Source organism: Sturnus vulgaris, chromosome 13 (genome assembly GCF_052056855.1).
Source record: "Sturnus vulgaris isolate bStuVul1 chromosome 13, bStuVul1.hap1, whole genome shotgun sequence".
NCBI lineage: Eukaryota > Metazoa > Chordata > Aves > Passeriformes > Sturnidae > Sturnus > Sturnus vulgaris.
In genome coordinates this window covers 8,739,761-8,767,229 of record NC_142255.1, presented here as the reverse complement: position 1 = coordinate 8,767,229, position 27,469 = coordinate 8,739,761, and the positions used below count along the sequence as shown (strand labels likewise).

Genomic DNA, 27,469 nt, shown 5'->3' with positions numbered 1-27,469 from the left:
GGCTTAGTTTTCAATGATTTCTACAGTAAGTTCTTCAGCTAAAGAAAAAATCTCTCTGGCAATTTGAAGGCTAATTTAGTGGGATGTGACACAATAAATAGGTAACAGAAAATAGATTTTATGCCTTTTTCCTTTTATTGTGCTAATTATACAGCCTGTTCTGAGCCTAACTCACCGGCTTCTTCACTATTTTCTGAGCAAGGACCAGTGTTTGCAATCTGAAGGTGCATTAGAAATTGTCCATCAGCCTTTTTGTACTTTATGTACTGAGAAGATCAAAGTATTTACTATGAACTGTACCATAAAATTTTAAAGCCTAGAAAAAGAACTAGAAAATTAATATTAATGACTGTAGCAGACAAGCAAGCACAGCCATTTCCACTTCATCTCCTTTTGCTGTTGAGGGGAAGAGTCATAAACCACACCAACAGCTCAGGCAGAAGGAAACAGACTTTTGAGTTTTCTGGCTTTACTCGTTTGCCTTGAGGTGGGCCTGATTTTTTAATGTGGTTTTGTATAATTAATCTACATTGTTAGGATTGGAATTGGAGAATGTTGAGAAGTTAAACAAATGCAGTGCTGCATTCGTTCACACTCTTGTGTGAGTTCATTTCTGAGTTTATATTCTAAAACCCAAGCCTGGCTCTAGACCAGCAGTTCAGTAATTATTAGCCAAAAGAAAAGATGGCACTTGGCTCATGTGTGACATCCCATCTCATGCAGTTGCACTGTCCTTCTCCTGATGATCTGTGAATGTAGGAGCATCATCCTGAAACCATTATGCAAGGTGAAAAACCTAAGTGGGAGGCAAATGATGCAAGAGTGCACAGAGAGGCTGTGCCAGCCCCAATGCGTCAGGATATTTGCATCCAGAGGAGAAAATAATTCTCTGCAGAGGCTTCCCAAATCACCAATGACAGCCTGTCAAAAGCCACTCTGGAGATCCCTAACCTAGGCAGAGGGCAAACAGGGTGTGCTGTGCCCTGGCTCACAGCTAAGGAGATCTCAGAATGCACAGAAACAACTTGGACTCTGGAAAATGCCAAGCACAGCCAGACCTCCACCCTGAGGGCTCTGTGTTTGCAGTTCCACTGTGATGGGATGGGCTGAAAGGAGGAGTTAACTTGGAAAATATTATCAATGGCTTACACCACAAATTATTTATGGTTGCTACTAATTAGCTGAATCAAATCGTCTTTCTGAACATTTTTTGAACATCTTCCTGATCATTTTTCCAAACATCCTGGGATTTTTATTGCTGCATATGCAACGGAAACTCCCATTCTGGGAGTTTGATTCGTCACTATGAAATACAGAAAACCAGATCCAACCTCCCGACAGGAAACTCACTCCATGTAGCTACTAAGAATGCAGCTTGCCATTTTAAATCATTGACTATACAGTAGGCAGGCTCCTCAGGAAGTCTCACTGGTTTTCTAAATTCCCACCTTGTCCTGAATAAGTGATTACCAACACTGACAACCAAATGTTTCACAGATGCAAATCAGCTGGATCACCAAGTATCTACTCTATGCTTACTATAATACAAGAAAAATTCAAAGCATACTTTGACAGTCTTTTTTACACAGGATCACAACTAACTAGGGAATGAGTGCTCTTCAAAAGGAAATGGAGAAAGTTGGATTAAAGCATTAGATATGTCAGTATAAAGACATGGTGCTCAGAAGCGCTTATAAAAAAAAAAGAGAAAGGAATGAGCTCAACCATGTATCAGTGAAAAGTTGTGGGGGACTTTTAATGTTACCTCCATCCTTAGTGGTAAGTCTTCTGCTTCTGTGATCTCAGAGCTGAAAGTATATTCAGATTCATTGCTACTGTGAGTTGAGTCTGTTCTTTTGTGCCCAGGCTTAGGGATGCTCTGAAGTGCAAATGGAACAAATCAGTACCAGTATATGGTTTTCCCTGTGACTATCTCTTCACAACCTTTAATTTAGCTTATAATATTTGGTGTTATGTCACAGTTATCAAAATTTATAAGAAAATGGTTTTGATTTTGGTCTCTCCAAAGACCTAAAAGCCTGTGAGATACAGTTAGCACTCAACTCTATGGAGACAGACCAGATGTTATGCCACCAAGGATTGCTGCAGAAAGCAGAATCAAGCAAGGATGCAGCACTTTGTGGGAAAGAAGCACTCAGTTTACAGGAAGCACAGGTAGCAATTTTTAAACTTACATTCTATTTATATCCTACACATTCTATTGAAGAATACTTTATATTCCTGCCACATAGAACATTCCTAGGACTACTTAAAATTTATCACTGGATGGAGATGGTGCAAACAACCCCAGCAGACGTGAATAACTTGAGAGCAAAAAAAGGGTAGACAGCACAAATAATACCACCAGGAAAGTTACAGCAGAAATTTAGGCTTCTTCACAGACGTGACAATTAATTTTTTTTTAACCAACAACAAATTTTAAATGTGTTTTGGCTGACCTAATCAAAATAAACAAATTATTTTTTCAAGTACAGGTCACCAACACATAGAGCTGACAGCACTTACTAGCTTATCCCACTGGACTCTGCCTAAGCACAGGTGTAAACAGCTTTTGATTTCTCAGCTGAGGAGCCACTCACCACCATGAGGTTCATTTCATCCTTGAGGTCATCGTAGCGCTCCTCCAGGCGGCTGAACTCATTCAGCAGGTTCTGGTACCGCAACCGCTCATCATTCAGATCCAGCTCCAGCTGCTTTGTCTCCTCCACCAGCTTCTTCTCCATTGACTCTGCCACAGACAGCAGGGATCCAAAGTGAGAATCCCAGCCCTACCCACCATGCAGTGCATCCATCCAGGAGCTGCAGGCCTGTGCAGCAGGCAGAAGAACAGCCTGCCATTTGAAGCTGCTGTTTGTGCTTCTCTAGGCAAACATTAAGCCAAAAATATGAAGGGCCAAAGCATTATTGTGGCAACCACACAAGTGCTCGCTCAGACAAGTTATTTATTCTGCTAATACCTTCTATAAGTGATTCCAGGAGGGAGAAAGAAGGGGCACTAGCCCATTGCTGTGCTATGTAAAAGCAAAATGTGAGGTGCTTTACACCTCAAGCATCCTGATCCTCCTCATCACAGCCTTCACATCTAGAGTTAAGCTTTCCTGACTGCTGCCTACACAGTCACAGCAGCCAGAAAAGTTGTAGTAGACAAACTGTATTAAATATCAGAGCAGCCTTTTAAAAATTGAAGTGCTTTGGAACAGTCACCACCCCTAAAAAAGGCCCTGAACCCTTAGGATTTCGTGGAAATTCAAATGGTAAATAATTCTGATGTTTACAAGTTCTTAAAAAAAAGAAATGAGTGCACAAAAAGGACTGTAAACTAAGGTAAATTAGCCCAATCTATGCAGTAGAATGTCACTTTATAAGGTAACATGAAGTAGAAAACCTGGATGAAGACAGTAAAGCCAACCTGTTATTTCCCTCGCCTGGTCATGGATGCGGCGGTTCAGCTCCTCCTTTTCTGTTTTCAGTAATGAGTTCTGCTCTTTCAGCTCTGATACCAGCTACAGAGATAATAAAATATTTGACTCAGAATGCAGTTCATCTTTATCAGTAGCTCTAACAACAATGGCATCTCTGTTGTAACAGTTCAAATACTTAAACTGTTCTTCACAGAGTGGAACTGGTGAACTAAGTTATATCTTAATTTCCAAATTACATTTCTTAAGTATGTATCACTGTAGACTCCCCTGTATGTTTTGAACCCCATTTCTGATCAGATGCACTCCACAGTACCACTTATTTTTCAGTAAAGTCCCAAAGATGTAAACGGTTCGTTAAAATAGAAATATTCATAAAATAGTAACACATTTGGTAGTTCTACGGTAAATTCCACTGCATGGGGTAACATCAAAATTTAACATCTTGCCTCTGCCCTAAGGCTTTGTCACTTAACCTGTGTTCAGGTTTGCCAGGTACTCATTAGTCTCTGATTAAGGTTACTATGCATTCACTTTGCTTTATCTATTAATATTTTTCCTTATGCTTATCTGATATTGAAATTTATCACTGCATTATCACATAATGATGGATTGACTCTTCCAATATTCAAAACTTGCACCATAATCAATCAGCAAGTACTCTTGACAGAAATCAACCTGTTTGATATGTTTGTGGTTAGCAAAGAAAAGGGGTTACCTGAAACCTGTTGAACTAGACTGTGCACATGTGTTGAACAGGATATAGCAGCTCCTCCGAATACTGAGTATGGGACAGATTTCTGCTATCTATGGGATTACTCTAGGTAGGTAAAATGAAATTAATTCACTACCTCTGACTAAGTCAGAAAGCTTAAGGATTTGGCTTTGCAAATGCTTTCAACATCAAAATCTGAATAGATTGGATACATGTATTTACATACAATATATGGATTTAGCATATTTCCCTACCACAGGTGTAGCCACTTAGGTACCAAACCTATTAAGGACTGTACAGCTTTAAAATACAGCAGAAATAACAGCCACACAGGTGAAACTATTAAGCCTGGGCAAAACCTGAGTGGACACCAGGCCCCTGTAAATCCTCTCATGCACCTGAGACCCCATACATGCCTGCTCAGTTTCATGTTTGTATTTGTCTGCCCACTCCTCAATGCTCTTCTTCTCCGCCTGGGTGTGGTGCAGCTCCTTGCGGAGCTTGGCGATCTCCTCCTGGAGGCTGAGCACACGGTTGGTGGCGTTCCTGGCCTCCTCCTCGCTCATCCGCAGCCTCTCCACATCGCTCCGCAGCTTCTCCGTCTCCGTGCTGTACGTGAGCTCCAGGCTGGTCATCTTCTCCAGCAGAGATTTGTACTCTTTGTTCTTTGCAAAACACAACAGCACAGACACAGCGGCTGTTACAGAAGTTCTGGTTTAAGGGAGCCTTTTCCTTCTCTACAGAATACACCCACACATGGGAGCACAGGAGCAGCTTCCCCATTTCAAAAACGTTTTGGTCTGGTTTTGCAGAATTGCTTAATGAGGTGACAGAACAGGCCAGTCTCTAAGCCTGCACATCCTAAACTAAAATCAGATGGAGAGCCCACATGCATCAGACAGGATCACCCCACCTTCCCCCAAAACAGAGCAACTGACGTGCTTCAAACGCAATACTGCCGCTAAGCGAGTGGGTGTTTTTTCTCAGTTCTGCTGAGAGGAACAAGTGGATGTTTGACTGTTCCAGTTCTGCTGTGGCCTCCCCTTCTCTCCTATCACTGTTCTTCATCAAAAAAGAGAACACAGCCCTTACAATGAAAATTCAGTGCCCACAGTGCTGAGAAAGCTAACCGAGACTTTGATGTTTTCCTGAGGCCGGGGAGCTTTTACCTGCTCATCGATTTTTCGCTGCAGCTGCATGATCTTGTTCTCCAAGCCGATGTGAAGCTTCTTGTAGCGCTCCACGGAGCGAGCCTCGATCTTGAGCTTCTTGAGCTCCCTCTTGGCCATCATGCGGCGGTAGCAGCACTGCAGGTACACGATGGCGCGCAGCGTGCGGCCGTAGCGCCGCCGCGCCAGCCAGCCCCGCACGTGCTTCTGCAGAACCACACACTTGTGCTCCCGCAGCATCTGCAGGGGGAAACACGGGGCGAGCGGGTCAGAGCTCCCAGTTACACCTGTGCAGGTAAACACAGCCCCGTGGTGATGTACACAGACACACCTTCGCCTGCAAAGGGAAACCGCTGGGGAACGGCGGCGAGAAATGGAATACATTCAAATTAAAAAAACAAAAACAAGGAGAAGAAAAGATGGGAACAAGGACAACAGCGAGGAGTAAAATGAAAATGAACCAGAGGGAAAAGCACGGCAAAAAGAACTGGAGGCACATTGAAGCACCAGGCATTCCTCCGTGTTGAGGTCAGATCCCAGCTAATTGCAAAGTATATGGTACCTGTTGGCAAGATTACAAATACAATATTTTTTTTTTCTAACTGCATCTTTATCTTGAAACACTTTTGAATCATTAACATATGCTGCATAAAGTTCATCCATACGAAGTTTAAAATTACCCCATTTGATATGCAATGCAGTCAGTACTGCATTTCCCAGAGGAAATTAAAGCAGATGTTAAAAAGTCAGAGGCTTTTGGTTTGTTTGTGTTATTTTGTTTTAGGGGTATTTTGTTGCCTTTTTTTGACATATCTTAGGCTTGCCAGCATGGAAAGTTTTCCATCTATTCTAATAAGAAATTTATAGTGTATTAATTCCAATTTATTTTATGGCAGAAATTTCAAGCATAGCTTTAAAGTGTAAAAAAAAATTCCTTTTTTTTTTTTTTAAATCTATAACATAAACCAGTCATGAATCTTCAATCTTCATCTGTGTGTGTGTTAGCCAGAGAGTTCAGCTAAGAAGAATCTACCACTTGTTTTTGGATCCTTCACCCACTAATTCAATCAGAGATCCCCCAGAATGGAACCCCTGAATTCAAGGAGATTACAGCTATGCATGGAGAACCTGCCCAAATCCACAAGGCTTCTAGTACTCTGAGAGCTCCAGAGTTCACTAAATAAAGCTTCTGCAAATAAAACAATTTATTCCAAAAGACAAAATTATTTAGGATTTCATGTTAATGCTCATAATTGTTAGTTTAAATATCATAGGCAGTTCATATTCTTACACTGATTTACCATAAAGCTGATAAGATAAACTAGTCAGGTAACAGTAATTTTATTGGCTTTTAGACTGCTTAGCAAATAAACTGAAATGTGTTAGAAGCATTACAGTTCCACATCAATGAATTTAAAATTCACTGACAAAGTGGCAAGACTATCGTACATACAAACTTTCTCCCTTAGCATTTATTTCTGAATTAAAAATGAGACTGGAGATACCAGCACTCAGTTACTCAGCACACCAAGGTAAGGAAGCAGCTCTCTGAGAAGTGCAGCAAGGTCAAAAGCCAAAGTCCTCTGACTGCACACCATGCAGGTGGCATTCCTGCCTCCTGCCTCCTCCTTACACCTTTTCTGGAACACTCCTTCAGGTTCCCAGCAGGTCTCTGAACACTGGAATACAACTAGTTTTCAACAATTTTCACCTTAAGTTTGAAAGCAACAAGTCCTGTAAAATACCTCCATGGTGCAGGGATGGTCCTCATCTGCCAGGGAATTCTCACATCCATGCAATCCAGTGAGGAAACAAGCCACTCCAAAGTATGGTGAGAGGATTAGGAAAGTTACTTCATCTACCAGGTATATCCCAGGAAGGCTTATGTCAAAGCTATGGAGGAACTAGACTCCTTGTCCAGCTGAGAAGCACACTGCAATGTCTCAGGCAGGAGCTTTCCCCAGGACGTGTGAAACAGATGATTCAACCATATTAAATTCCCTGTACTGCCCACGTGACTCAACGCATGCCCTCTCTTCCTACAACAACAACAACAACAGGTGCCTTTCACAATCCTGGGGAACAACACGTGTACCACACATTAGTGCAGCCAGGGCTCAGCCCAGGTGTCACAGGGCAACCTTTGGTTTCACTCGTCTGCAATCATCACCAGCTCCACAACAACAGTGATGACCTTGCCATGGCACACAGAGCCTGTGCTGCCCTCCCTGGCCATGCTGCACCTCAGCTGGGGTAAAATCCCACCTTAGGAGCACAAGACAAACACAGCACACCGCAGGGGCACTTGTCAGACTGCCGTGTTTTACTGTGGTGAACAATTCACAGCTCGAGGGGGATCCTCCTGACAGGCAGGTCTGGCCACCCCTTCCAGGGACTCCTCCAGAAACCTGCCACCTCTATTAGGAGGGAACACAACAGGTTTATTAAACTATGCTACAAGACAGATGGGCTGTGTATTACTCATGCAATGAACAAGGCATAGAGAAAAAACTCCCATCTTCCTGAAGATTTTAGGCCATTACTGCTGTGACCCAGGTGTCCCTTTGTCACATCTGTCAGACCACTGTTAAACACATCTTGTTTAAGAGCACAAATACGGTTTGTAATAGCAAGAATGCTAAGAATTCCAGTAAGAATTCCAATAAAAAGGCAAGTGTATACCCACACAAAAGAACAGCCAAGTCAAGCACAAGACTCTTGCTACGAAGAAATTCTTATCAAGGTTTTTTTTTTCCCCAACTTTGTGGTTAGTTTATGTTAAGTGTGCTACACATGTGTGTATAGCAACTTTAATACAAATGAAAAATATACAGAAACTTGAAATATAAAATAGAAAGATATAGTACATAAGCATCAGATGGCTTTTGGCTGCATGCCCTTAACATCTACATGCTTGGGAAAACAAATCTCTCAGTTACTTTTTCAGTGAAATACAGGCTGACTTTTGAGCCTGCTTAAAACAGCTCTTGTAGATAAAAGTGCTATGAAACATGTTAGCACTTTGCAGTTTGAATCATAATTCTGTTTCCAACCCTGTAACCACTGAAATCCAAATTCTAATTTCTCAACAGACTAATTTATTATAAAGCATATTCAGGAAAATATTATCAATATAATTAGGTCAGGGCTATATCAATTTATCCCCAAACTAAAACCAATATACATTAAAAATAAAACAAAACCACCCCATCTATGGATAACTTTCAATATCCAATTTTTATGGGAATCTCTTTGCCAACATAATTCCATAAGCTGTTTCAGAATCACTGAAATTAGGAATGAAAAAGGACCAGTAGTGAGTGCATCACATGCATACTGATGTAAGCAATACTGATTTGGACTCATTGAGGCAGATTAAAGCACGGCCATTTTCAGTATTTATTTCAAGTCCCTTGACATTCTATATAACAAGTGAAAAAGTCAGAAATGCTGGAAAGTTCTGTTGGATTCTCCACTGGCAGCACTGAAAGTCTAAGTACATCTGTATTGAGGATGACAATGAGACTATGTCTAAAATGACAAGTTGATGTCAGTATTAGATATTTCTAATTTCCAGGTGCTGTCCCTTAGTCCATGCTCTGGTACGTGCATCACACCTAACAGCATGTACACAAAACATCCCAGATTCCCAAGATGACACCACAAAAAAGCAGCTTTGTCCTGAAAGTGTGAGGAAATAAAGGCAGAGTGAAAAGGTACATGATGATTTCTTACCATCTGGTACTTGTTTCTGACCATGTAACCTCTCAGGAGAGCCTGAAGAGCAATGGTGGCATCTCGCATGCCCTGGTATCTCTTGCGGACCACGTACATGCGCTGGAACTTCTGGATGGTGATGGCAGCTCGTGTTCTCCGCAGGAACGTGGCATAGCTGAGGAAAAGATTCCAAACAATACCTCTAATTATGTGATTGAATGCTTGGGTTTTTTTTAATGTCCTGTGTCTTTAGTTTCTTCTTAATGTTGTCAGTGATACAGTGTATTTACTTGCTGTTCTGCTGTATAGCAGCACAACAGAATGACAAATTAACAGAAACCTTGCAAAGCTTTACAGGGAAATGCTTTCACATCCCCTAAGAACTGTACTATACAAGTGACGAGGTAAACTCAGCTTAATCTCTCATCATCTCTCTCCAACTTTAAAGATGTTTCCACTATGTCATCTTCCAGATCTACTCTCCTAACCTCCACAAGCTTGTTCTTGGCTCGTGCAGTAGGACAATTACAAAGCATCTTGACATATGCATCTTTCTGAAGGTTGGTTATTACAGCCTTCATCACCACCTTGTCTTTGAACAATACCACCTGTACTCCTGCCCTTCTCTCTGGCCCCATGGCCATCCCTCAGAAGTCAATCCAAAAAAATCACTGACTGATGAATGTCCCTTTTCAGCTGCACCCTGGATGAGGAATGGCTTCCTGCTGGGAGGGCACACAGAAACTGGGCAAGAAGGACTCACAGCCCTGCTTTACCTCACCTGCAACGTTCTCCTTAGTACTACTAGTTTTCTGCATCAGAGCCAGGGTGCTCCTGTCCTCTCAGAAAGGTCAAAACCAGACAGGACAGATACACTCATTGTCTTCCATTTCCTTCATTTCCCTGGGAAATCATTTCCTCTCAGGCAGTGTAGGAAGGCGAGAACAAATGTATCAGGTTTAAATGCCCTGCTTATAGGGCTGTGGCCTGAGGCTGGTGTGGGATTTGCCCTGAGGCCGGTGTGGGATTTGCCCTGAGCAGTGCTTACCATCGTGCCTGGTAGCCTCGGACATGTCTCTGGATGGTGATGGCAGCCTTCCTCATACGCATGTACTTCTTCCTCATCAGCCAGCCCCGGATCGTCTTTTGGATGCGGATACAGGCAGCTCTCAACTTATCTGCCCTTATTTTTTCCAGGTAGGCTACTTGACCAGCCCGGAAAAATATTTTTGTCTTACCAAACTGGTACTTATCCTTGTCCTATTTTCAAAGGTAAAAAGAGGGTAAGTTACAGCATTAAGTGTTAGTGCATAAAAAAAAAGGAATGAAGGGCTAAATGAAAGCACAGTCAGTAAAGAGGCAAAATTATCTGTGTAATATTTTGGGTAATCTGAGACTTAAATTAAATAGTGGAGAAGGGTATTTTGACTGTATGATTCTGTTAAAAAATTAATATAATAAGGCCACAAGCATGGCCCAAAGGAGCAATGTGAGATTTTTGCTTAGATGAGAATGCCATAAAGATCATAATGTGGAAGGCTACAGGAGGTGACAAAGGGGCCCAGAGGATGAAAGCAATACAGGCAGTGCACATGTACAATTTTCTGCTTAAATTGTAGCTGACCCCTCTGAATGGTCCATCTTCAACCACATTACAGAGTGCAAACAAAGCAGCTGGGCCTTCAGATATGTACACATCACTTACTGTATTAGAACCAGGGCAGAACAAAGCATGCTGCTGCTGCTCAAACACATCTGAAATTTCAGAACTAAACCAGAAAGAGAGTAATATTTTATATCTACAGGCTGTAGTACTCCTTTGAGGGGAAAACTGAGAATATATAAAGGCACACTGAAAAAAATTTTGGTCTTAGCTGTTTGATTCTAAGTTGAAAGGAACAGCAGTCAAAGAGCAACAGGATATATTTGTGGTTTAGTATTTTGTGCTGAAATAGTGTGGCTATGAGGGAGTAAGCAACACTGTCTTTATTCCTGCAGATTCCAGTTGCTCTCAGCACTAAGTCCAGTACCTGAATCAGCTTTTCCAGGACGTTTTTACACGTCTGCTTTCGGTCACCAAGGACATCTTTCTGCTTCATCAGAACCCGGTAACGGCTGAAGAATTCTTGGTACGTCCACCTGTCCCAAAAACAGAGTGCCAGGCCCAACAATGAACATTACCTCAAAAAGAACTGCAGCTGGAAGCAATCCAAGGAGAGCAAACACACCTGGAGGGGAAGCCAGCAGCACTGATCCGGATGGTCTCCAGGACACCACAAGCTCTCAGCTGCTGCACTGCCCGCTTTTCATCAAACCTAGGTAGGAACAAAAGGTGGCTGTGGGACTGGGTCTGCATTACCTGGGGGTCCTGGTTGTGTGCACACTCAGGAGAGAAGTGGCACAGCGGGGAACGGGGTGGATGTGGTGGGTAAGGTGCCCCTGAAACTCAGAGGTAACAGAGGACAGCCTGGCTGGAGAACTGTCTGAGCCCATTGGCACTTCCTGCTGGCCAGCACAAGAGCTGCAGGAGCCTTTGTGTGTCTGAGCTTTGAGGAAAACTCTAAGCAAGTTCATATATGAAAAAAAAATATCATGAAAAAGGCTTTGGAATCTGAAAAAGCAAATTCCAGCAAATATCAAATGAGCTCAAGGAGTGCAAACCACCAGTTACATTTTAAATTGCTAGCAATGAAAATGTTGGAATTTTTTTCTCACGTAACACAATAAACAAAAAAATGGCATCAGGAAGTACTTCTCCCTCTATTTATCCCCAAACATCTCCTGCTGTAATACATGTACACACACACACACACAGTGAATCCACAGCCAGAGAGAGGAGACACAGCACCTCACTTCTGAGTGAGCAAAGCTCAGCAGAGCCTTGATCCTCCTCCGTGGCTTTGGGCAATCCCCTCCCAGCACAGGCTACTCAAACCACACAGGAACTGGCATCTTACGTGAAGGGAAACTTGAAGTCATTGGGCTTAATACAGCGCACGTAGTGTGGAGTTGTTGCATTCAGGGTTTCCATCAGCAGGTGAAGAGAGTTTCGAAACTTTTGGAAAAAGAAAATTTGAAAAAATGTCAGGGAATAGCCTCAACAAGCTCAGTCATCTTTGAGATAATCTCAGAAAGCATATCTGATTTGCATACTTTTAATTTAATTATGGCAAACATATGTGGATATTTTATGATTGGTCACTGATAACTGGAACCAGGTTTTCTGGGGATTGAACCCCACTTTTGATTTGAATCAGACAAAGTTGCACATGATCCAAAATTTTAAGGTTTTCAAAACTTCTCAGCATCCATGTTAAATTTGTTTTGAAAAGCATCAGTTTGGAGTTTGGCACCATAATAAAAAATGGGAGGCCTCAACTTATTGCCCCCAGTGCATTAGTAACCAGGGACTATTTGTGCCAAACTAAGTCATAATAAGCTGCACCTCTCTCAAAATCACACGAGATGCCATGAGACACCAACACACCTTGAGACCTATGAGACAGGAGGTGAAGGGAGAGATTATTTAATAGAGCTGCATCTTCAAACTCACCTGATGCCCCACAGTTTTCTTGTGCTCCTTGCTGGCTTGCCCTGGCCTGGCCTTGGCTGGTTTGACAGGCATTCGAGTCAGAGGCACACGCCCTGAAGGGGTTGCTGATGTGGGGCTGAGGACCTTCTCCTCATCCTGGAATAACTCCAGTAGCAGCTTAAACTGGTGTCACAGCATAAAAAATACACAGATGGTAAGAATCCAGCAAGTGACTGCACCTGATTGTGCTTAAGGTTAAATTCCAGGCTCGGTTTTTGTAAGAACTGCATTTTTGTTGAACTTCACAGGGGACAAACACAAAAACCAGACAGGCTAAGTGCTACAGTGAGTGGGCCATGATTTAATACCAAAACTTTTTGTGGGTTTGATCAGTGAATCTCCTTCTGAAGATAAAATTCTGATTTGAGCTTTTTTCATACAGCCAACAATAGCCATGTGAAACTGTTAGATACCGACAGCAGTTTCATAAGCACCAGCTGCAATTATAAATGACTGCTTTGATCTAAGAAGGAAACAACAGGGTCCTCTCATATCCCAATGGTGCACCAGTCTCCTTTGTGGTTGAGAGGTATCTGGGACACTGAATAAAGCAGCAGGCAGCAAAGATGATTCCTGCTTTATCACTCCAAATTGAAATAATCAGCTTAAAAGAGGAACCATCAATCGAAAAAAACCCACTAGCCAAATTTATCTGACTGACATCTCCTCCCTGCCAGTGGGAGTGGAACCAAAACCTGAAATGTCTTTCCAAATACCACACAGGATTTCTGGTTCCTTTCTCTAATGGCTACAAAATATACTGATGCATAACAGCTGCTTTGATGCAACTTAAAACTAAAAATAACACTACCAGGTCTTTCTACTGACAACTACAGCACTTCAGAACCATTATAAGAGAATCTGAACTTCTCTACCTGTCCATGAATAATTTTATATCTAGCATCTGTGCATTTTTTTCCCAAGAGATAGGAACATTCATTTTTCAGTACTAGAAAGCACTTGGGCCAAGTACAAACTGAAAAATTTAAAATTTGGTTTTGTCTTATCAAACTTGGTGAGCAGACACAACATCCAATGGAACATGCTGCACAACAGAATGTGCCCTGTGCCCTGTTTGTGCCACACGGGCTGGGAGAGAGCATCAAATGTTCCCCAGGAGCACCCAGTAGCACAGCACTGCAGCATAACAGAATGACTAAGGATGCCACAAAGGTATCCTAAATTCCTGAAATTCCAGATATTCCTAAAAAGGAGTATCACAGCTTGGCTTTGCCTCACCTGAGCCTACCTCTGTAGCTGGTGGAAGAACACTTCCTGAGGGTGATTTACTCTTCTCCTTCCACTGACTACACAGAGTTGAGGATAATTGGGCTGCCATCTCCTTGTCAGCTGCCTGTGATGCAGTGAGTTGGTGTGCACAGGCAGCTGAGCTACAGAGCCAGGTGTTTTCAGCCTGTTCAGCAACTTATTTGAATGTAATACGATTTTTCTGAAGCTCCTGATGCTCCCACCCACACTCCAAAGGTGGGGGTAGGAACAGGGTCCCCATTGTTCAAGTGCAGATGCATGAGCTCTTCTAAGCTGGCCATACCTAAGTCTCATTCCCTTTCTCCAGCCCTGGGAAAATCTGCCTGTAAAAATGGGCAAGTGCATGTCAAAGGCACTCTTTTCATAGACACTGGCCCAGTTACCCCAAGTAGAAGAAAGGAACAATGTCTGGCCTCTCCAGTACAGGTCAGCAGTAGTGGAGCAGTGCTGCAGTGATCCACACTGCAGGACAACTACTCTTTGGGTTTTAGTATCTTATCAATTTCCTCAGTTTCACAGAACACTAGGAGTGTTCACAGAGAGGGAGAACACTGATCAAAGGGTAGATAATTCATGTGATAGAAAACAAGCAAGCAAGAATTTCTTCCCTGTAATTTTTTCAGACAACTTAACACGCATGCTGCTAACAATCTTACAGATCATTTCTTTCAATACAGAGCCACAACAGAAGATTTTAACAACCATGCCAGTAGCAAGCATAAAAGCCCAAGATTGTTTTATTGCTTTCATGATACATGCATGGAAATTGAACTAGTTCACAGAGGTTCTGTGGGTGGATTTACAGAGAAGGCCAAAATAAACAGTTGAGCTCTACAGTGCCTGCCAAGAGCAGAGTGTGTCATGCACTTTGGAGAGCAAAGAAGCATCCAATCTGTGAGAGTGGGCATGGGCAGGATGACAGATGATGGATTCAATTTAGAATTACCTTCTGTTGGATGTGCACAGCAAACCCAGAAACATCACCACCAACAAAATAAAATAAAAATCAGAAATGCAGTTCTACTACAATTACCAACAAAGAGGCGCTGATAAAAAGAAAAACAAAACGTTCTTTACACTGGTTTTGACAAAATTTACCATGGGGTAAAACCATGCTGTTTTTTAGTGTTTAGACTGAGCTGCCTCAAGATACACTGAGCCTGCCCAAGCTGCAGTCTGTCTTCCAGCAGCTCTGTCCCCCCTGTGTGTCCCTCAGGCACTGGCTGACATCCCTTGGAGCACCCTGTCCCTCTGTCCTGCACAGAGTGCCTGGCTGGCCTCTGCCAGCTCCCCAAAGGTGCCACCTGCCTCCACCTCCACCCCCAAAACTGGCTTCACTTAAACCACTTCAACACTCTTCCCAGTGGAAAGTCTGCTGTGGTGTTTCATTATGCCACATGTTTTAATCATTTAGCTTCATATTATCTACTCAGAATAGAAACAGAAGAGAAAAATGTTGGTTTTCCTGATAGAATAGCATAATTTTAAATAGCCTGTCCTTAATACCCAGCTTCCTGGGCCATTAGAGCTAGCAAATTCCCAGCAGCCATCACTGTGCAATGTCAAGTTAATTGCCTTCACATTTCTGAGAGCACAACCAGCATTTCTGCCATTACAAAACACAGGCAATGCCACTGAAGGCCTGTTCTATAATATTCCTTCATGCAGAATTTTTCAATTCAGATGTTATCTTTCTTTCATAGATATCAAGGAGACAGGATTGTAAGTTCTGGTTTGTTCCCTTAGGGTCTATATATTTTATTCCTCTCTCATTTTTCTTCTGGAACCTTCAGAAATTTTCTGCTCAGCTGTCACGCCATAAACAAGGAGCTTCTGCTTTCAGGATATAAAATTAAGGGCTTAACTGTTAAGCCTTTTTATATCACTACAGTATATCAGAAGTCACTGACATCTCTACAGAAAATACAGCAAAGTTTTAGGAAAAAGAACCCCCCCTCCCCAAATCCCCTTTCCCCCACTCAAAAACCCAAACCCAACAACGACCCACAAACAATGAAATTAGTGGCTAAATAGACGGATCTTACATGGAAAAAAGTTAGGATATAGGACTTTCCAAATTCATGCAGATAACCAAGTAAAACACAAACTATTTTCAATTTTAGTTGATCTGATACTAAGGGAGAAATATTTCCTAGGTTTAGAAGAAGTTTTCTATGACTCTTAATTCAAGGACTCAGAACTGCAAAAGAGGGAAAAAAAATCCTTATACTAACCTTACTTGATTTTAGGACCTTAATTTGTTCTTCATAAACTGTGTCTTTATTCTTTTCCAAAAAGCCTTCACATTGATATTCCACCTGAAAGTCATCATTTTACAAGAAAAAGTATTAGAAGTATTAAATAAGAATAATTTGCACAGAATTCACCAGCTATAACATTCACATTTAAAACATAATTCTTTTACATACTGAAAATATCAGCTCCCAAGTGCATCTTTGTTAAATATAGATTTTTTTTTTCCTCAAAAAAGAGTGCTTTCCAGTAAAACATAGAACATTAAAATAGAGAGGAATACCGCTATTGCATTACACCAGGCATATTTCACTGCTGAGGAGCTCTTGGTGAGGCAGAATGACTGAATGGTTACTGTAAGGGTGAAGAATAAAGTGTGTGCTGAGCATCTCCTTCACTGAACTCCTCAGGGCTGCAGAGCTGCCTGAAATCCAGATGCAACTGAGAACAAAGTATCTCTCATCTCATTAGCTGAGAGGCAGTAAGTACATCTGCCTGCAGATAATTGTGGAAATGGCTCATTTGTGCTCTGAAGGACTAATTTTACCAGAAGCAATCAAATGTCTGAATGTTGTGACAATATCTAACAACCCTCTGTCACAGGACTGCAGCATCTCCTGGACCAAAGAACAGCCAGTGTCAGATAAAAACCTACCATTTATTTCACTGTCCTAATTCAAAGGAGAAAGAAAACCAAAACTATTGTCAAAAGTCCATTTATCAGTGCTTGCACAATGACACTGTACCCTGAGCCGCAAAACATTTCAAGGAATTCCTAGAGGGAAGGGGACAGAGGATGTCCCCAGGTTTTTCTGCAGCTGGAAGCCCACTCTGAGCACTACCTGGGGCACCATCCATGCTCTTACTGCAGGAGGCCACGCCAGGAGAGGGCAGCAGCATCCCTGCCTTGTCCAGGAGCACACCAGCACGGACTGCTGACCTGCCAGCTGTGGCTTTATTTTTCCTCCCAGATGTCTGTGTACACTCACATAAGCACATAGAAAACATAAAAATGCTTAGCACAGGCAGCACAGTAGAGCTCAGAGCTTTGCTAGTACCTGCTTGGAGCTACTTTCTGCTTTCCTTGGCCCTTGCTGTTCACAGACTAGACATAGGAAATATGTCTATATCTTGCTTTCAATATCAAAGTTTAGCCTAATGAACAGATTATGAAATATTAATTAATTCCTTCTTGTTCTCTCATCCACAAAATAGATCAGAACTCGTGAATCTAAATAGTTACAGAGATGTTCTTGCTTCTTTCATTAAGGTAACACTAGATGCAAAAAGAATAGGACCCTTCTACACATAAATTCAGGAGCCTGGGAGAATCCTAGCAGAGGCAGATAAAGGCCTCCAACCCCCCATGCCAGCATGTGCAGACCTGCTAAGAATCTGAGAGCTTCTTGAAACCTTTTTTGACAAAGCTGACAATATTCTGAGGCAGCCTTTCTTTATAACAGGACAATAGTATTAAAAGGTATTATTAATTTTTTTTGTTTTAAGATGAGGAGCGGCTCAGTTTGATGAGTGTTGGGAGCTGAACACAACATGCACTCCAGAGAGACAGCCCTCAGCTCCCTAGAAATAGCTGTTTCCTGGGCAGCAGGGGCGAGGGTGGGAGCAGCACACACTGCTCCAGCAATAGAAAAGGGTGTGTTACCTCTCTCCTCTTTGCACACTGAGACAGCAGCAAAAACCACGTTAATTCCTTGCTGCTCTTTAGCTAAAAGGAGTGGGGTACAGGATTTCCTTTTTTGAACATTTCTGTTGCATAACTGGAATTGATACAGTCATGCTGAGAGCTGAAAATGCACTGAGCTTCCATGCTTGGCAAAAGGATGGTCAGTGGTTACAGCATGTGATGGACTCAGGAGCTCGAGTGTGTCCCTGGCTCTGCACAGCTGCCAGCTCACCTTCTCCTCCCGACTGTGGGCTCAGGCAGGCACACTTTGGTACGAGCTGAGCAGAGCCAGGGATGTCACTGCCCATCTCTGCCTGCAGCAGCCCCAGGATCCCCTCCCACATACCAGCAGGAAAGCAGTGCTGCAGGAAAAGCCCTTACCTTGTCAGCAAAGTGCTTGATGATAAAGGCCTTATTTGACATACGTGGTTTTTCAAACAGAGCACATTTATTCAGATGAGTATTGTATAGTTTCTGGGCCCAAGAGTCATCTGAGCCTTTTGGCATCTAGGGAAAAGAATACAGAATGCACTTAAAACGTCTTGAGAACTTTTCAGTAGCAAAAGCATCTAAGAAGATGGGGGACAACACTTGATGATTTGCTTTCATATTCCAGCTCCTCGGATTCCCAGAACTGCCAGAAGCAAGGACAGTAAGCAGCTGTGTGCTTGCCAGTTCCACACTGGGTACTGGGCACTGGCAGCAGGTGCAGCTGCTGGAACACATCTGGCACCAACAATGCCTCCAGTGTCACACACCTGAAGGCAGGGGTCCCAAAGGTACGTTACCAGACTGAGCAGAACTCATCCACCTCCATTAGAGATTTCTTGTGATGTTTTATGATAAATAAGAACCCCAAGCTGGGTTTCCACTGAGGCAGATACTCTGAGCCATCCCCTGTACATGGCTTGGCATAAAATAAACTAAGATAAAAGACAAAGGGTGAAACACCAAGCACGAGGCAGTTTGGGGAAATCTGACAGGACCAAGGACTGCACTCTCTTATCCTTGAGGAAGAGAAAACCGTCAAAGTCCAAACAAAGTTAATCAGAGACCAAGGAACAGCTACAGATACATGATGGAGGGGAAGGAGGGGGTTCATTACTAAAACCATTTTTCCTCCTACTCTAATTGTCAATTCTGTTTGTATGCTTTCCAAATTCTCACACCAGCAGAGTGTCAAAATGACAACTGTGTGCAGATGACTTTTCCCTGTGAGGCCCAGAAGCAGGACAGCTGCTGACCTCTTTCTCTATGGAAGCCCTTGAACACACACCTTGCACTCCTCATCCAACAGATCCAGAACTCCCATTTTGGCCTCTATGAGGTTGATGCAAGGCTGATTGTCATAGAAATCAATCAAAGTCCACGGTATTTGTTCCTTCATATATTCTTCTTGTTCCAGCTTAAAGACATGCTGCAGGGCAAAAGGAAAACAGTTTTCTGTGAAATGAAATGCAGAATAAATACATTGAACTCTCAACTGAATTCATCTTGGCACATTAATCCAGGCTGTCATGTGACACACTAGTTCAACTGAATAAACTCTTTAACAAGTGTATGAAAAATAAATTAACCTTTTTTTCCTGGCCTAAAAACAACAGCCTAAATTAAAGCACTCCATATTCTCTGCAAATATTCTAGCTTTTTACTATATTGTCCCACAATTACCATAAGCTCTTTCATAAAAAAACCCCACAAAATCCAGAAAAAACCTTCAAGTGCAGGAACAGCAACCTATAAAGTAGGATGTGCCATGCTTTTATGATTTGGAATTACGAACACAGCTCTATTTGAAGCAAAGTTTCACTATAAATACTTTTGTGCTTCCTTGTAAAAGAACAGAGCTCTATTTCCTCTTAAATGGCTGCTGATTTTTTTTCTAACATGACGCACTGCATTAAAATTTACTCCTCAGCAAAAGCTGAACGAGCATTAGCACTAGAAATCCTTTAAGGAAAATTCTGTGACAGATTTATCTGGTACAAAGATCAGTAACCATGTAGTTGTATATTTATTAAAAAATATTATCACAAACAACCTGCACAGCTTTAATGAAATGTGCATAAGAGATGAATTAAAACTTCAGGAAAAAAACAGAATAAGATATTAAACAGGCAAACTATGGTCTTAATAGAACAAGCATTTGAAAAACCAAAAAGACTGCTGACTCCAGTTATTTTTGATGATGCTTCATACCCCACTTACATTTTTCTGCACACTCAGTGCTGCTGTGGCAGGTGGAGGAGTGCTGGGAGTGCTCTACCACCAGCACCCAGCAGCATGGGCAGGGTCTGGGGGTGCCAAACACCTGAACTGGGGTGCCAGCCCCAGCCGCCCTGAGCTCAGTACACAGCCCACAGCCACCTCACAGCTCCCCAGCACACACCTGCCAGGCAGCAGAGAACTACCCCGACAGAGCTGTTTATCCCTTCATTTCATTAGCTTAAAGCCATCCTCCCTAGCACTGCGCTGCTCAGCCACGCCCGTGGGAGCCATTCCCACCCTGCACCTGGCAGGAAAGCCCTGGCAGCTTCTCCTGGAGAGTCATATACAACCCAAGATCTGAAACAAAACAGAAACCAGTTTTTTCACTGGGAAGGAACCAGCAATTAGGTGGTGAAAAATGCCTTCAGACCCAATCTTCCCTGTGGGCAGTGGGCACCAGGCAGGGCAGGGTGGTCGGGCAGTTCCCAAGCAGCCTGTCCTGAGCCAGGCTCAGGCTGCTCCAGGCAGCACATGAAGGTTTGCTGGCTGCCATCAGACACAAAGCTTTAATTCAAAGCAACCTCCACCCTGTGTGCCTGCATGGCAGCCCAACAGGCCCATGTTCAGCAGCACTGGGTTTGGTAGCTTGGCAGGACATCAACACAACAGCCCTGTCACCCCTTCCTTCACGAGGCAGGAGCTTCAGCAGTGGCATGAGAGTTAAGGGAAGAGGGGCACAGTTATTTTTACTGAAGAAGAGAACCATTACAGCTCTTACAGCAACTAGATTCTGCTGTACAGCTGAGAAAACTCTGAGACACTCTGTGCCTTGCAGTTACAACATCCCACTGCCGGAGCTGAAGCCAGCTATGGCACTACCCACATGGAAAGGGCATGCCAGGGCTGGAGAGCCCAGCCTCTGCTCCAGCACCCTGCTCACTCCCTGGCACACTGGGATGAACCATGGCACAGGGGATCCAGCCCTGTGAGCACACACTGCCACAGAGGCAGGATCTTAGCGAGAGGTCAGAGCTACCCCAGCGCTGCAGCAGAGCCTAGCAACAGACCTGGCAGAAATAACTTGCCTCATCATTATGCAGGTAAGATATGTAATTGCAAACGTCACTGAGGCTGAGGAGAGAATCGTGATCTCTCTGGAGGAGGGGAAGAGCCACCTCCTGCCACACGTCATTCATCAACTTCGGGATGCAGCTGAAAAGCCTCAAAAAGTAACAGCGGGGAGGAAGCGCGGGCGGCGAATCCCCAGCAGCAAAGCCGTGCTCTCCTCTGCCCATCCAGGGCTCTCAGAGGTTGTGGAGACACCTCCAACTCCAACTTCATCCACACACTGCTCTCACTGACAAGCAATCTCAGGGTCCTAATTGCCAAGCACTGCTTCTGCCTTATAATTGTTACTGTGATCAGAATTTCAAACAGTCCCACAGCAGCAGTTAGTCATAAAATCTATTTCTAGGAGATAGTCAATCTTTCCCCATCCCTCAAAGCCCACGGCCAGGACAGCTGCTTAATAGACTGAAGGAATTCATCCTAACCACTGGGGACCCAATTAGCAGAATAGACTTGGATGAGGGGAAAGGGAAGAGGAAATGCCAGTCATTTCCTACTTACCATATTGAACTGCTGCTGCAGTTTTTCATTGGCATAGTTGATACAGAACTGTTCAAAGCTGTTGATTTCGAATGTCTCAAATCTAAAATATGCATATACTGAAAATTACTAGGGTACTGAAAAAAAAAAGATTAAATTACCCCAAAATTTTAAATTCCCTCCCTCCCGTTAAATCCATTGAATTATTTCAAGCAAATAACAAAGGTCAAGCAAGAAAACACATAGAGAAATGGCAAATCGCACTACATAGGCAGTTTAGTGATGCTCCTTCTCTAGGCAGGGATGAGGAACTCAGGGAAAGGACTGATGTTCCTGGAGGGCACATTAGTTATCTTTATCCTCTCTGTAAGTGCCACCTTGGAGGAACCTGACACGAAAATTGCCTTATAACTTTCCAAAATGCAACGGATAAATGAACTACCAACAGCAAAAATCTGAAATCCCACTATAAACGTCAAAGTAAGGACAAAGATCTTCATGTGTCAAAACTAAACACTCCCTTCAGCTGGAATAAACAGCTGCTAAGGTTTGGGGGCTTTTTGTGTAATCCATGCAGTGCTAGATGACAAAGACAAGGATGCTTTGCAGTCAGATAATTATGTAAGAGTGTCATATCTCTGACAAAAACTCACCCATAGATATCCAACACACCAATGAAAGAATGCTGTTTTACAGTAGCATGAAGGGCTTTGTTCACATGATCTACAATCCAGTTAAAGAGATTAGCATAGATATGTTTGGCAAGTGCATCTCTGGCATTGATGGCATGAAGTTTGGAAATTGGCTTGATGTAGGTTTCAGTGGCAGTGGCGAGCTTCCTATGGCAAAGCCAGTGGGCCATCTCCTCATACTCCACACCCATGAGGTCACAGAAGATGGTGAGGGGCTCATGCTTGGGCTAATAAAAACAGGCTCGTTAGATATTGAAACAGTATTACCCACAGCAAGCATACAACCATGCAAACAGAACTGCCTGCTGCAGTGATTTTACAATAAGCAACAACAGCAGCTTCCTCAGCTCTTCCTCCTGCAAAATGTAGCAAGCTCCCTAACCACTTAGCTGAAGTGAATCAGTGAATAAGCTTCCTCAAAGGCATTTATTTTACTATATTTGATTTCACCAAAATGCTTCACACAGGGAACCTGCAACCTTCAGAAAAACGAATCATCTGCTTCTCTGGAGTGGACTTGGTATTTTGAATTCTTACAACTGTCTCAGGCCAAATGGAGAGCAGCCCCCGAGTGGGGTCTTGCCTGCTCACGTACAGCCATGGCAGGGAGTGATGGGCAATGCAGCCCCAGCCAAGAAACAAGTGTGGAAGGGCTTTAGTGCTCTGGTCTCTTAAAGAAATACTTGAAGTATTTTCTCAGTGAATTCTGGAGACAAACACTAAGAGACTGTAGCACACTAATAATGTTCTTGAGCTCTCAAAGTGAACTGTACAAGAGAAAAAACCTGAGCTTTGTTTAACTGAGTAAAATCAACCAGTAAGGCTTGTATGTTGAGCTAGGTATATAAAATTTCTGCATAAAGATCAGTGCAGTGCAGTTACCACTCAATAAGATACTACACTTTGTGACTAACATGCAAACTGATCACTAGAAATCCAGGAGGACAGACAGGTCTTTCCTCTTCAGGAGCTCCCCTAGCACTGCTTCCTCATCACGCTCCCCTTGCACCTGGTGGCTCAGCAGCACACTGACAAGCACTGTCTTGACAAGGACAGATGGCACAGGACTGTTACCACATGGCCTACAGCTTCAGGGTATATCAGCTTTAAATATTTCCACATCCTTGTGACTTCTCTGGGGCTTTTTCTAGTTCTTACAGCATACAGGATCCATGCAGCTACACCTCCAAAATTCAATTAACTGAGCATGTTTTACTAGCTTGGAAGACAGTAATAAAGTAATAATAATTATGAACACTGCACAAAAGAGTGTCACATTAGGGTTGCTCAAGCTGACATGAAACAAACTGATTCACTGCCACAGCAGCATAGAGAGCCCTTTGCTGAGCACCCTGCAGCACCACTGTTCCATGCCAGCAGTGCCTCCCAGCAGGGCAGCCTGCATGGCACACAGCTCTCTGGTGCCATGCCTACTGCCAGAGAACAGCACAGCCCAGGTAATGGTGTCCCTGAGCACACATTCACCACTGCCTGCCAGATGTTGTCAGGCCAGGACAGGGCTGCACAGGAACCTGCAGCTTTTTGCCAGCTCAGCCAGTGGGATTCCTGCACTGGAGATACTCATCACAACACAGGTAAGCTTCTCATGTCCTGGGGATCATCAGCTTTCTACCTGCTATCATTAAATGAGCTTTCTTTGTAGTGACAACCTTTATAAGACACCAAGGAGCCAGACTATCGCTGTGGTTGCAAAACAGCTGTTAGAGCCCATGGGCAGGTGGTGTCAGGGCAGGAACACCAACCACTCTGGCCCCAGGAAACACCTGCTGGCTCAGCTCCACAAACTGCCACTGCACATTCTTGAGAAAGGGACTGGCAGTGAGAAAAGAAAAAAAACTATGGAAGTGCTGCTACTATTGCAATAGAGAGAAAGACGAAGGCTGTGCAGGGCCAGTAGTAGACATTCAAAGAGAGGCAGAAGGAGAAACTGGTCATTCTGAATCCAAAGAAGAGACCAGCCAGAACTGTTTTGCTTCTCATCTCCAGAATATGTGTAAGAAACCTGGGCCCTCACTAGTGAGGAGGATTTTACAGATCAGACTACGCAGTCCTCGTTGCTGATCTCCAAGGCAAAAAAGAACTGATAAAACCATGACACTCAGATGAGTCACACAAACCATATCTGTATATCCTATGCTCATGTCTAGACATCCCAGAGGACTTTGCAAAGCATTTATTTTCCAATTATTTAGGGCATTCTGGCACTTCACGTCAAAAAAACCCATCTGGCAAAGCATTTACTGTGTGCAGGGAAGATATTAATGTAGGAACATAAAGATCTAGACACATGCTCAGGACTTCAAAGCTAGCCTGCTTACTAGACATTTCTAGGACAGATCAATTACAGTTATAATTGTATACCAGGGTTATAATACAGAGAGTACTGCCTAAAGCCTCTAGACTGAGAAGAGTTGAATCTATCCACAAAAAACTGTGAAAACATTAGCAAATTAGAAATAAACCATTTCCATTTTACTCTTTTTCAGAAGAGGACCCTGCAAACAAGCAGAAGGCAGACCTGTCAGAGTGCAAGCCATGCCCTTCATCTGCTACTCACAGGAACAGTGCAGCTGTCAGAATCCCGAGATGCAAACTCCACATTGCCCAAGTGAAGGATGCCAGCAAGGATTCGAAAAATTCCCATCTGGTAGGAATCACTAATCCCTGGAAAAGGATGAATAAAATGTTTTGAATGGAGAGAGCTGAAGTTGATGAAAAAATTTATTAAGGAGAGAAAAACAGTGACTGCTGTGTGTGACTTTGACATTTGACAGTACTAATTGGCTTCACTTCTATAAAAAACGTTTTACAACCAGATGAAAAAAAATCCATTAAAATGAATCACTTAATTTGCTGTTTCAAAGTGCTTTGTCAGTGACCTCCAGCACTGTATATGTTACACCAAGGGAATCCACCATTTATGTTCACATAATGTGCCCCTCTTAGATCTATAACTCTACTACAATTTAAATACCTTCTTCATTCAATACACGTAATCTCAGTCCCAAAAATTTTCAAACTCTCCTGATTTTAAACATTACAGAGTGTGAAAAAAAATATACACAAATAGTATAGAAAACACTTGCTAGTGTATGAGATTTAGGATAAGACTGTGATTTACCAATTACCTAGCAAAGTGCAGGCCTGCCTGGTGTTCACCATTTCCTTAGCATCATCAACACCATCAATCACAGGGCTTCCACCTTGCTTTGTGTAGTGAAAGTAATTTGCATTCCCTGTAATAATAAAAAATACATATTTTACACACATTGATGCAGAAATTCACAGCACATCTGTAAAGCTATGTCATGATTAAGTTGTTCTTGGCAGAATCCATGATCTGACATATGTATATTTTTGCCTTCTGGCTCTTAAGACATTCTAAAGAGCAGTTTTTTCAAGATTTAACTGTGCAAGTAAGTATTCTTTAAACTATCTGGTTCCCAAAGTAGGTCCTCAAGCATATTCTCTACCTAACCTTGGTTCAGACTTCCACAATTGTGCAATAATCACTCTGGATGCAGTTACTCTTTGGCTGGTTACCTGAGCCACCCACCTACACAGCAGACACAGAGTTGAGAGCAGCAGCACTTTGGAATTATGTTCCCACAGCACAGATATTACTGTGCTATTACTACACCGGGATATTGGGTTTTTGCCCATTTTCTTCTCTTTTCTAATTTTCTAAATCTTTTCCTAATTTATGGCCTGGCTTGGCCTTATGAGTATCTGTGATCCATTCAGGCTGAGAAGCCGAGGCTGGAGCAGAGAGAGCTTCGTGCAGCTCTGGGGACAGCACTGGGCTCCACTGGGCCACCAGCAGCTCTCCTGTGTGAATTCCTATGGTTTCACTGGCCACGCTTCCAGCTGCACTAACAGACTCCTTTTCTTCTGATCAGCTAAGCTTCCAAGAACGCTGAAAGAGAAGTCTGCTAAATGGCTTCTTCAGTTCTAATTACATCAGTTCCTTTCTTTCCTGTGTTAGCAGATGTGAATCCTAAATGTGCCAGGGTGGTGCAGAAGAGCAGAGAAACACTCTAAAACCAGAACAGTATTTCAGAAACCAGCACAGGCTGTGCAGTTTTCCTACTATGAAACCAACTTTTAAAAATATACAGGAAGCACTGCAATTTATACTGAATTTTTAAAATGATGAAGCGATTGTCTAAGGTCATCATCATCCTTTTCTTTTACAAAGCACCAACTCCTGTCAAATGAAAAACCTTTCTTCTATCAACATTTTAATTTGATAAAAGAAAAAAATTTCCTCATCTGCTTTTTGATCACAAGGCTAACAGATTGGAAAGTAATTGTTGCTAACAGCCCAAGTAAAAGTATGCATATTCAAAATAAGCTTTTCAGATGCTTATACCAGAAAGGGTAAAATTCTGCAGTGGTTGGAACAACGGAAAAAAGGTTTTAAAGAACTAAGAGAAAAGAATTTCACCCTCCAGGACATAGTAAGTCCTATTGATTGCAACTGCAGTCTGCTGAATAAACAAATCTGTTACTTTTTTTAATCAGAAAACCGCAAAGTTCAGGGTCTATAATTTTAGTTATTTTCAATACATTTTAGTACTTGAAGGTTTAAAAGTTTAGAATTTAAAAGCCAGCAATTCTTCATTTGTGCCATTGGCTCAAGAAGCTCAGAGATGCTGCTTGGTCTCTACAATCACACAACACAACAAATGTGAATGCCATACCTAATCGTAGAGTTTTAAACTCGGGCAATGCTGCAGAGGCACAAAGCTGGTAAAAGATGTGGTAATTTCTCTCCTCTTCTGCCTTTAAAAAGAAAGAAATTTTTTATTTTTCACCACTTAACGATGGCAGAAACAACCATGAGCAGAAATGAATTACTATGTATAATCCTTTCTCTAGCAATACATTAAGAGCACAGAAGCCACATGGAAAAAAGGAAGATAAATCATCATCTATCTCTTTCTTCTTGGTTAATTTAATCCATTTTCAACAGCAAGAAGCATGCAGACATTAAAAAAAAAAAGTATTATTCCACTTTTCCGAACTGTAGATTACTATTAATTATAGATCAGGATTCTGTAGGTGAATGAAATCATCCTACTCAGAATTTTTTCATTTT

General features: G+C 42.6%; 1 protein-coding gene across 3 annotated transcripts in view; it reads right to left on the bottom strand.

Moving 5' to 3' along the window:
* MYO5A (myosin VA) overlaps positions 1-27,469 on the bottom strand; it is a 97,889-nt gene that overhangs the window by 22,786 nt on the left and 47,634 nt on the right. For all 3 annotated transcript variants that reach the window (XM_088172522.1, XM_088172521.1, XM_014874025.2), the window contains exons 7-25: positions 27,072-27,153; positions 25,497-25,604; positions 24,926-25,032; positions 22,309-22,574; positions 21,677-21,758; positions 19,116-19,256; positions 18,221-18,346; positions 16,137-16,220; positions 12,595-12,756; positions 11,999-12,096; positions 11,270-11,356; positions 11,072-11,180; positions 10,090-10,301; positions 9,060-9,216; positions 5,325-5,564; positions 4,572-4,820; positions 3,431-3,524; positions 2,601-2,749; positions 1,766-1,879 (exon numbers count right to left, since the gene is read on the bottom strand). In XM_088172522.1, coding sequence (XP_088028648.1) covers positions 1,766-1,879; positions 2,601-2,749; positions 3,431-3,524; positions 4,572-4,820; positions 5,325-5,564; positions 9,060-9,216; positions 10,090-10,301; positions 11,072-11,180; positions 11,270-11,356; positions 11,999-12,096; positions 12,595-12,756; positions 16,137-16,220; positions 18,221-18,346; positions 19,116-19,256; positions 21,677-21,758; positions 22,309-22,574; positions 24,926-25,032; positions 25,497-25,604; positions 27,072-27,153 — 2,667 coding nt within the window. The remainder of the gene's footprint in view (positions 1-1,765; positions 1,880-2,600; positions 2,750-3,430; positions 3,525-4,571; positions 4,821-5,324; positions 5,565-9,059; positions 9,217-10,089; positions 10,302-11,071; positions 11,181-11,269; positions 11,357-11,998; positions 12,097-12,594; positions 12,757-16,136; positions 16,221-18,220; positions 18,347-19,115; positions 19,257-21,676; positions 21,759-22,308; positions 22,575-24,925; positions 25,033-25,496; positions 25,605-27,071; positions 27,154-27,469) is intronic.